Here is an 11,200-nt window from a genome sequence, read left to right as displayed (position 1 = left end):
TAATTTACTCTATGCGATCATGATGGTCGTACAGTGTAAATTCATAGTCGTTTTGCGATCATAATGATCGTTTATGGTAGCACAGTATAATTTATGGTCGTTTTTACGATCATAGGAGGTTATTTTGCTAATAAATTTTTTTATAAAGTTATTTTGTTAATAAAATTTTTTATAAAGGCTATTTTTACAAAGTTATGGTGGTTTTAGTCTCTCTCTTTATTTGAGTTCTATTATTTTAGGCAGAAAAAAACGTATGTGAATTAAAAAAATAAAATGAAAAATGAGAATACAAAAATAAAAAAAAATATGCATAAACAAAAGTAAATCTTCAAAATTTCCAATTTCTACAATTCTAAATCCGCATCACGCACCAGTTAAACAAAAATCTCAGGGACGGACGATATTCTGGCCGAGGATTCTCCATGTCGAAGCCCACGGGAGCCGAGCTTTGTCACTGAATCCCGAGTTTAGCCGCTAGACCGTGTTCAGATCCTCATGAGCCGTTTTTCAAGCATTTTTCTACACAAATTTCAGATCAGGTTTCGTTAACTTATTTTGACAATTATTTGTGCTCTTGGCGTGATTTTTTACTGCCAGATTTTTCTTGGAGCATATTTGGGAATTACTTGGCATATATGTGAATTTTGATGATAAGATTTCAAATTGTCTTGCTGAAATTTTGAGGTGCTGAATATTGTGAAATTTTGCATTAATGATGGTTGTGATAGTGTCAAATTCTGAGCATGATCTGTGAAGAAACGCTTTTGCTTTGGGGAATTATTGCAATGACTAGGTTAGTTTGGTGGAGTTCTTGGAACACTGTAGTTGCCATTTGAAAAATCAGGTTGTCATTTTGTTTTGAGTGGTGGTGATGGTGGTGGGAAATTGTTGTTTTGGTTCAATGAACAACAATCATACTTTTAACTAAGCTGATTGACTTTGTTAGGATCTTGTGGGAATTTCTTGTTGCCATAGGAAGAATAATTATATTGCAAGTTGATTTTTAATGGTGAAGAGTTCTTGATTGAAGGAGGGCCCGATAGTCAATGCCGATCCACAGGAGATTGATGCTTTGATGATGCTCAATTTTTAGGGTGTTTTTTATTAATCTCTTTCTTAATTTTATTTTTTAGTTTTTACTTATTCATATTTATGTTAGTGTTTTCTTATCTCACATTGAGCACAATGTGAAATTCTAATTTTAGGGTATATTACGCTATGCATATTTAATTGCTTAGGGTATTTTGTCTTATTATTATTTTTTATCATTGTTTTGTTTAGTTGTTGAGTCATATGAGCGTGGTTGAGTCAAAAGTATTAGATCAATAATAAGAAGTGGATTATGATGAATATAATCTCAAAATATGGATAGATTTTACATGAAATTGTGTGCTTGACTCTTGTTCTGATTAGAGCTTAAACTTGATTCCTAAGTCTATGTTTTTGATGAATATAATTTTAAGAAAATGATAGATTTTATATGAAATTGTGTGCTCGACTCTTGTTGTGATTAGAGCTTAAACTTGATTCTTAAATCTATTTTTTTGATGAATATAATTTCAAGAAAATGATAGATTTTACATGAAATTGTGTATTTGACTCTTGTTGTGATTAGAGCTTAAAATTGATTTCTCAATCTATTTTTTTTTGAAAGATTGAAGTCACCTAGTTATTAGTGTTTGGAAATTTTGTGTTTTGATTAGGTTTCAAATTACAATGAGCTTAGTGGGGTCTGAGCTTTAATTCTAAAGAGAAGACAAGTTGATTTGCAAGGTTAGGTCACTATTTCATTACTGTTGAAATTTTAATTTTCCAAGGCTTTTCTTTGTTCCAGTTGGAGTATTTGATTGCTGGGATTTGTTTCTTTGGTTGCTTATATTTGAGTATCTCCTCTTTGTTTAGGTATGAATTGTTTGAGTGTGCTAGATTGTTAGTTTGGGCTTTATTGTTCATCAGGCTTTACAATTTTTGTATTTCATTGTTTATTTGTGATCTTTTTATTTATTGATTCAAAGTTTTAGGACAAGCTAGATAAGGGACATGATATGCTATACAAATAATATTGGTAAAGTTTCTTTGATTGGAAAGGGGTCTAGAAAACAAGAGTACTGACCTCAGATAATCTTCAACTTTTTTCGTCTTTATGCTAAATTGGTTAAGAAAAAGATTAGCTAGCTAGTTTGAACTCTAGCCTAGAAAGTTAGAAACGTATACTAGCTAGATCACGTTGGCTTACACATGAAGGTAGTCATTATACTAGAATGACATTATCAGTTTTGGGTTAATATGTTATAGCTTTGAGATGGACCTTTCCCATTGTATTGGTAAGGCGGTCCATAAGAACAAAAATTATTCCTGTCCTTAGCTCCTTGCTCCCCTGCCATCTATTAGGTGTTTGAAAAAAATGCCTTAATTTAGTTATGAAGTACATTTTAATGAAATGCCTTAGTGATCATTTTCATTCAAGAATTCAATGTAATTGACTAATGGGTATCCATGGCACTATTTTAGAATACCTTGTTACTTTTTTTAGTCTACTTGTTGATGTGCTCCCGGTTGTTATTAATTCATAACAGTATGTATTTACCTTGGGAACTATATTTTTTATGACGATGTGCTGTGCATGTTAAAATGGCTTTTACAAATATGCTCATTGATATCGTTATGCCTGTGAACAATATGTATAATTATAATGATGTCTAATCTGTAATCTTTTTAGGAGGAAGATGTCATTTGATCTAATTTTGCAGAAATTAGAAAGAATAGAAAATGAGTAACAAAATGGTCCAAACTTGCTATAACAAGAACACATTGGATCTCCTCTCAAAAAAAAAAAAAAAAAAAAAGAGAACATATTGGATCAGTAATCATGGAACGAGTGGATAACGTGAAGAAATAGGTTACCTCACAAATGTAAGAGCATTTCTTGTGGAAATAAAGAAATAAAGATCATTAGGCATAAGAAAATTATTATTTGCTGTGATCATGACGTTGTCATGTATAATATAGAATTTGCTTATTTGTTGTGGCTATGGATATTATTCTTAATGATAGTTTATGAATATTAGGTTGATGTCATTGTGATTATTCTGAATTTGTTTCATTTAGGAATGGAATTTGGTGGTAATAGTCAAGTATTGGGCAAGTTAAAAAAGGAAATAGACATACATAGATGAACCATTTTATATTTGTTTAAAAATATTAAATTAGAATAATTTTTCATATTTAGCTGAACCAATAATAATATATTCTAATGCTATTATATTTTAATATTTTCTACAAGTCACATATTGAATACGTCTAAAATTCAAATATAGTTTACTGAACCAATTACATTTTCATAAACATGTTTTCAGACACTAAATTCAGATTTTTATTTCAAAATCAGTAATTACAGTTTTCCATCATGAACCAATCTAGATTCTATAAACTACAAAAGAAAAAAAAAACCCGTTTTCAGTTCTCATTTCTATAAATAGAATTTTGAAAACTGAAAACAGAACAATGCCAAACAGTCCTATTTTCTATTTTCTATGTTCTCGTTGTTCTACTTTGAGTAATGATTCACTGTAGCCCTATTAGCTGAAGAAGGGCTTGGTAAATATTACAATTCACCCTAGTTAGGATCTGTTCCAATTTTACGACACTTTTTTTTTTTAAAAAAAAATTCTGAGCTCAATGACTTGCAGAGGAAGGATTCAAAGCTATAAATTGTTTTTGGGCAATTAGAAATTTGGAAAAGAACACGGCATGGATCTTGTTAATCTTTCCACATTGCAGCTTAGAAGACCCAATCTTTGTGGAATCTTCACATTGCCATCTACAAATATGCACGGTAAAAGTGAGTTACTCTTATTTCACAATTTTCATAAGTAGATGAGTTTCCGGTTAACTTGTATGTGAAACACTGCACGCTCTACCATTACTCGCACAAATAATGGAAAATAGAAATAAACAATGACGTTGAAGTGAGGGCTTAATATTAGTTATTATGTTCATATTTATCCTTAACCAAGCACACTTAGTTGGCTATAATTAGTTACATTTGCTACAGATTTGACTTTGAAGCCATTGGTTGTTAGTGCCAGGGCAAATACCAGAAAGGAAAGTCCGAAAATTCGAAATAGAAGAATGCAAAAGAAGGTAAACTTTCTTCAAAAGTGTTATGCTATTGATTTGAGTGTTTATCTTATTGATTAAGTATGATTGGAAGTCCTATACGGTTGATGGCTAAACCTTTTTGTGGAAGGAAATCAAACTATTTTAGAAAGTTTTCTAATTTTAGAATGATTGTGTAAATTTGTAAAATAGCTGATTTATTTGATAATTTTATTTATTCTAGGAAAGTTATTAAGTAGGGTGATTTGACATTAAAGTAGAAGATTATTGTATTGTTTTAGGGCAACTTTATATGTGCATGTATTGTATCATTCACAATAAAATAAAATATAAGAAAATTTCCCTACTTTTGACTTGGTATCAGAGCCGACCCTAGTCTCTTTCTCTCTTCACGATGTCAAATATCTCCCATGAGTCCACTACTATCCCATCAACGAAATCTATCAACCTTAACATATCTGAATCCTCTAAACATGTTTCTGAATCCCATCCAGTGCAAATTACCACCATTCGGCTTAATGGTGATAATTTTTTGCGTTGGTCTCAATCAATTCAAATGTACATGCGAGGACGTGGGAATATGGCCTATTTGACGGGTGATAAGAAGGCTCCTAAGAGCAAATGGAAGCAATTTTTAGTGTTGTTTTAGAGGACCCACCCTCAGCTCTTAACCAATCAAATCTTTTCTAAATATTAAAATAAAATAAAAAAAAATGGCAGAGCTACTTAGCTAAATAGAAACCACTTTGCCACAATATTTCTATAAATCTCTCTCCCTCTCTCCTCCACCTCACCCACACTTGGTCCCACTTTTGACAAGCAACCCTACCATACCACCCCATTGAACTCGTCCTAAGAAGGATGACTTGGCTTATGCTACATGGGATGCAGAAAATTCCAGGGTTATGACTTGGCTGGTTAATTCTATGGAGGAGGAGATTAGTTCAAATTACATGTGTTATCCTACTGCTAAGGAATTATGAGATCATGTTCATCAAATGTATTCTGATTTGGAGAATCAATATCAAATTTTTGAGTTGAATCTCAAACTTGGTGACATAAAACAAGGTGATGACAATGTTACCAAATACTTTACTGTGTTGAAAAGGATTTGATCTTGCTCTTTTTGCCACATATGAATGGGAATCTGTTAAAGATGGTAAACATCATAAAAGACCATCGAGAACAATCAGATTTACAAGTTTTTGGTTGGTCTTAATGTTGAGTTTGATGAGGCGATGGGAAGAATCATTGGCCGCCCACCTTTGGCTCCTATTTCTGAAGTCTTCTCGGAGGTTAGAAGAGAAGAAAGTCGAAGGAATGTCATGTTGGGAAAGAAGGTTGCTGGAGCAGCTGTTGAAGGGTCAACTTTAGCTACTACTATTGGAGGAGGCTACAACCGATCCACTTGGAATAAATCTGATGAAAAGCCACAGGTTTGGTGTGGCTTTTGCAACAAGCCTCGTTATACACGTTAGACATGCTAGCACATTCATGGGAAACCAACAATCTGGAAACTACAAGAGAAATATGGGCGCAATGCTACTGAAGCTCTTCCCTTTACAAAAGAGCACATGGTTCATCTTCATGAGCTGCTGAAGTCCAATTCGCAATCATCTGGTATTTCTGTTGCATCTGTGGCACAAATTGATATTGAAAAATATGCTCTTCATTCCTTTTCAACTTTTATTCCATGGATACTTGATTCCGGAGCTTCCGACCATATGAAAAATTCTTCTAAAGTGTTTGAATCCTACATCCCATGTTTTGGTAATAAAAAAGTTAGGATGGATAGCCAATGGAACTCTCGCACCTATTGTGGGAAAAGGCCTTGTTGAGGGAATAATTCTTAAATCTGTTCTCCATGTTCCACAACTTCATTGTAATCTTTTATTTGTTAGTCAGCTATTTAAAGATTCTAATTGTTGTGTTGTTTTCTATGAATTTCATTGTATTTTTCAGGACCAACGCTTAGGAAAGACGATTAGCAGTGTTAGGATGATTAATGGTCTCTACTACTTTGAGGATACTCTTTCTGTTAATAAAATTGCTTAAGGACTTAGTAGTATCTGTTATTTTTCTATTTTTGATCAAATAATGATATGGCATCATCGGTTGGTCCATTCTAGTTTTTCCTATTTGAAACATTTGTTCCCTGGTTTATTTAAAACATTAAACCCTTTATATTTTCAATGTGAAAGTTGTGTTTTGGCCGAGAGCCATAAAAACACTTATGTTAAAAAATCTTATTGTCCTTCTCAACCTTTTTTACCTTTTCCACAACGATGTTTGGGGACCCTCCAAGGTCACCAGTGTTTCAGGTAAGAAATGGTTTGATACTCGTCTTTGTTGAATCTTTTTAATGAAAGAAAAATCTGATGTGGCTCAACTTTTTAAAGATTTTTACATCTGACAAGGGAACATAATATTTTAATAAAGCATTAGGCAGATTTTTAAAGGAAAAAGGAATTATTCAGCAATCTTCTTGTCCTGATACACTTGAACAAAATAGCTTAGATGAACGAAATAAATACACTTATTTGAAGTGGCTAGAGCTATGATGTTTTACATGAATATTCCAAAATATGGGGAGATGCTGTTCTTACTGCTTCCTATATAATTAATAGGATGCCTACTAGAGTCTTACAATATACTACTCTTGATTGCTTGAAAAAATTATTCTTAGGGTGTTGAATTAATTCAGATATTTCTTTTGAAAATATTTGGTTGTACTGCTTATGTTCACACTCCAGAAAGGTCTAGTAGGTCCAAATTAGAATCAAAAGCTGAAAAATGTATTTTCATTGGATGTTTACCTAATCAAAAAGGTTACAAGTGCTTTAATCCTGTTATCAAACGATTTCATATGAGTGTGAATGTTACTTTTTTTGGAACAAACCCCCTTTTTTACCAAAAGTTTTATTTAGGGGGACTTTAGTGGAATCAAATTTAGGAAATTGCTCCTCTCCCTAATATCATACTAGAGAGAGCTCAGCCTACTAAATGTGAATCGAAAATTATTTTATTAGAAAAAGAAATTCTAGGATTTATTGAAAATCGTGAAAATATTGAGCCTTTTGTTTATTCTAGGAGAAATGTACCTGAAAGAAATAAAGACTAGGTAATCATCCCGTTGCATGGTCAAATAGAAGCCCTAAGCGATGGTCTTCCAAATATTTCAAGTAACTCTTCTCCTACTTCTACTCCTGTTATCTGTATTTTCGAGCGAGAAACACGTTGCATGATTAGAGGAAAAGATGTGTTAGTTAGCGGGATTAGTCGAGGTAACTCACAAGGTCCCCCGCAGAGATATCTTGGTAATCCGGGAGAAGTGTAATAGATATCTGATGGGAAGAGCTATCTGAAACACAAGTAGCATCTTCGGGACCCAGTTGATCCCAGTTCCGAGAAGACCTGGAGCACAATTGAAGTAAGTAGCCTCCGGGTGGAGACCACCACGGATTGATTTTGGGTCGTGATAGCAGCCTCAAGGCAAATGACCATGTCAGTTTCATATGGAAATTGATCTATAGGCGGTGACACCTTAATCTGACACAAGATCAGATCTTGTCCCTCATGCTAGGCCATGGTAGTGCGCGTATGCACCTCTGGGCATGCCTTTTGCCCAATGACCTGTTTAGAGGGTATTTTGCAAAGGAAAAACCTTTACGCGACACGTGTCGCGTTCGCATGAAATCCTTCTCTACAGCTGTACGCCACACAATGGGGAAGCTTCTTACCAACCAATAGTCAGATCATCCTGTTGTAGTACCAACCCTTGCAGGGTGTAGAGTACGAAACCCTAGGTGGGTAAAAAGTCATGTGTGCCTATAAATACCCTTATTTTTTACGTAGAGAGGGTGAACAATCTTTACTTACAGAATCTCTAAAATTCTTAGAGAGCTTTCTTCTTTGAGAGAAACAAGAGGAATACAGAGTTACCATAGTAGACACTTGTAATACTTAAACACTCACTTACAAGGCTAATACAACGGACTCGTGTACTAGAGATAGTTAACTCCCGAACCACGTAAAAATCCATTTGTCTATCATTTACTTTTTTATATTTTCCTTAAGTTTTAGTTAATCAGTTTTCAAAAATCTTGGTAAACAACTCCTCTTATTGAAACTGAATCTAGTGTAGGAGTAATTCCAGAAATACCAATTTAGATCTTCCTATTGCCTTGAGAAAAGGAACCTGTACTTGCACTAAATATCCTATTGCTAAATATATTTCTTACAATCATTTGTCAAAAAACCATAGAGCATTTACTGCGGATATTACATAACTTTTTGTGCCTTAAAATACACAAGAAGCATTAGAGGATCCGAATTGGAATTTGGCAGTTATGGAGGAAATGAATGCCTTGAGAAAAAATGATACTTGGGAGATTGTAAAAGTATCGAAGGGGATAAAGATTGTTGGGTGCAAATGGGTTTTTACAATAAAAACCAAAGTTGATGTAACTGTTGAAAGATATAAAGCTGGGCTTGTCGCAAAAGGGTTTACTCAAACCTATGGAATTGATTAACATGAAACTTTTGCTTTTGTTGCGAAAATAAATTCCATTCGGTTCTTACCTTCTCTTGCTGTTAATTCTAGTTGGCCTTTATACCAATTAAATGTTAAAAATGCTTTTCTTAATGGGGATCTAGAAGAAGTGTTTATGAGTCCTCCACTTGGTTTTGAAAAAGGTGTTGGTTTTGAGAAAGTTTGCAAACTTAAAAAATCCTTGTATGGGCTTAAGCAATCTTGCAGAGCCTGGTTTGAGCGCTTTGGTAGAGTGTCGAGGCCCCATGGATATATTGAAAGTCAAGCAGATCACACCATGCTGTATAAACATTCAAAGAAAGGAAAGATAGTTATCTTAATAGTGTATGTAGATAATGTTGTTTTAACTGGAGATGATCATGGTGAACTTGATGAGTTGAAAAAAAGACTTGTTCAAGAGTTTGAGATCAAAGACTTGGGTACTTTAAAATAGTTTCTTGGAATGGAATTTGTTAGGTCCAAAGAAGAAATCTTTGTTAATCAACGTAAGTATGTTCTTGATCTGCTTAAAGAGATTGGTATGCTAGATTGCAAACCTGTTGAAACACCCAGTGAACCAAATGTCAAGTTGCAACCCGCACTAGCTGAGAATGTGAAGGGTCGGGAACGTTATCAACGTTTAGTAGGAAGACTAATTTATCTATCACACACACGACTAGATATAGTATTCTCAGAGAGTATGGTGAGTCAATTCATGCATGCACCTGGACCTAAACACTTCGAAACTATCTACAAAATCTTAGGGTATCTAAAAGGAACGCCTAAAAAAGTCAAGAGACCATTTACAAATTGAAGTCTATACAGATGTAGATTGAGTGGAAAATATAGTTGATAGAAGATCTACATCATGTTATTGTTCATTCGTTGGAGGTAACTTAGTCACATGGCAGAGTAAAAAACAGAATGTGGTTGCCAGAAGTAGTGCTGAGGCTGAGTTTAGAGCTGTTGCTCATTGTATGTGTGAGATATTATGGATAAGAAGGTTACTTGAAGAGTTGGAGATATCTCAAGCATCCCCTATGAAACTATACTGTGATAATAAGGCTGCTATCTCGATTGTAATACAAAGCATGTAGAAGTGGACAAACATTTCTTCAAAGAAAAGATAGAGGAAGGCTTGATTTGCATGTCTTATTGTCCAACTGAAGAGCAAGTATCAGGCATTTTTACAATGGGATTATTCAAAACAATTTGATTTTCTGAGTAGCAAGCTAGTTAGGGAAGACATCTTCACAGATGGAGGGTTAGTGTTGAAGAAAATCAAACTATTTTAGGAAGTTTTCTAATTTTAGAATGATTGTGTAAAGCTGTAAAATAGTTGATTTTATTTGATATTTTTATTTATTCTAGGAAAGTTATTAAATAGGGTGATTTGATATTAAAGTATATGATTATTGTATCGTTTTAGGGCAACTTTTTATACGTGTATATATTCTATCATTCACAATAAAATAAAATATCAGAAATTTTCCCTACTTTTGACTCTTCATCTTTGTGATTATCATATTTTTGGTATCCTATGTGTTTCTCTTGGCTCTTTTGTGTAACATTTTCGTTTACACCTTCCAATTACAAAAAAATAATTTCAGAATATCATCACCTATAATTGTTTGTTAATCTACTAAAACTACATTTCTGTAACATTTCTCCAGTTTAATGGCACTTCTACAAAACCGAGACTTTCTGTATTTTGTTCAGACAAGCAGTTGTATGCTATGCTGGTAGATGATCAAAATAAGAAGTGTCTGTTTTATGGTAGCACCCTGCAGAAATCAATACGTCAGAATCCCCATTTTAGCACCATTGTAAGTTTTATTTACCCGCTTGGGGAGTAATGTCACTCATTCATTATCAATTGTTGTACAAAAACAGACAGAATAAACTCCATTGTCTTGCTTATAATAGTTCTGCCTTGATGTGTTTAGGATGCTGCTAAACGCGTTGGTGAGGAGCTGATCAAGACTTGTAGTGATCTCAACATACATGAAATTTCAGTTTATGATTGCAATGGCTTGGCTCGTGGTGAAAGAATGCAAGCTTTTGAGATTGCAATTTGCAGTTACGGTTTTTTGCCCAGATGAACTGTGTTACTGATGCATATATTGTAAGTCATACTAAATTTAATTATTGTATTATTTTGCTACAGTTTATCCAAGTATATCAGTAGTAAGTGTTATTCCACGAAGATTGCGTTTGGTTGGTGTTAATATTCTTTTATTTAGTTGTATTTTAAAATATTAGAATGTTATTCTACTATATTAAAAAAATAATTATTCTATTTTAAAATAAAAAAAAAGAACATTACATAAAAAAATTTAATATGTATTATATATTTATATATAGGGTAACGATTTAGTCACACTTATAACACAAGCGAAATTTGTTCCGTGTATGCCATCTGGCTATTCAAATGGAGTAAACTTATAATTAATGTATGAGAAGTGCTAAGGAAACTTTTTATCCCACTCTATTTTGCACTCTCTCTCTTTAGTGTGATGACAAATGTCATATTTTTAGCAAGAGTTATTT

General features: G+C 33.5%; 1 protein-coding gene across 16 annotated transcripts; it reads left to right on the top strand.

Annotated features, from left to right (window-relative positions):
- Positions 1-223: 223 nt before the first annotated feature.
- On the top strand, positions 224-10,985 carry LOC115699392 (large ribosomal subunit protein uL18c). Of its 16 annotated transcripts, none has more exons than XM_061102320.1 (7): positions 224-539; positions 1,704-1,773; positions 2,720-2,913; positions 3,690-3,841; positions 4,040-4,143; positions 10,324-10,476; positions 10,597-10,985. In XM_061102320.1, the coding sequence occupies exons 4-7, from the start codon at positions 3,751-3,753 to the stop codon at positions 10,750-10,752; spliced, it is 504 nt and encodes a 167-aa protein (XP_060958303.1). In that variant the 5' UTR covers positions 224-539; positions 1,704-1,773; positions 2,720-2,913; positions 3,690-3,750; the 3' UTR covers positions 10,753-10,985. The 16 variants fall into 16 exon arrangements, with proteins under 16 accessions (XP_060958303.1, XP_060958305.1, XP_060958302.1 ...); XM_061102330.1 differs by having other exon boundaries at positions 225-539; positions 3,781-3,835; positions 4,055-4,143; XM_061102325.1 differs by having other exon boundaries at positions 225-539; positions 3,781-3,841.
- Positions 10,986-11,200: the final 215 nt, after the last annotated feature.

This window comes from Cannabis sativa, chromosome 8 (assembly GCF_029168945.1).
Source record: "Cannabis sativa cultivar Pink pepper isolate KNU-18-1 chromosome 8, ASM2916894v1, whole genome shotgun sequence".
In the NCBI taxonomy this organism is placed as follows: Eukaryota; Viridiplantae; Streptophyta; class Magnoliopsida; order Rosales; family Cannabaceae; genus Cannabis; species Cannabis sativa.
This window is presented reverse-complemented; position numbering and strand designations above follow the sequence as displayed.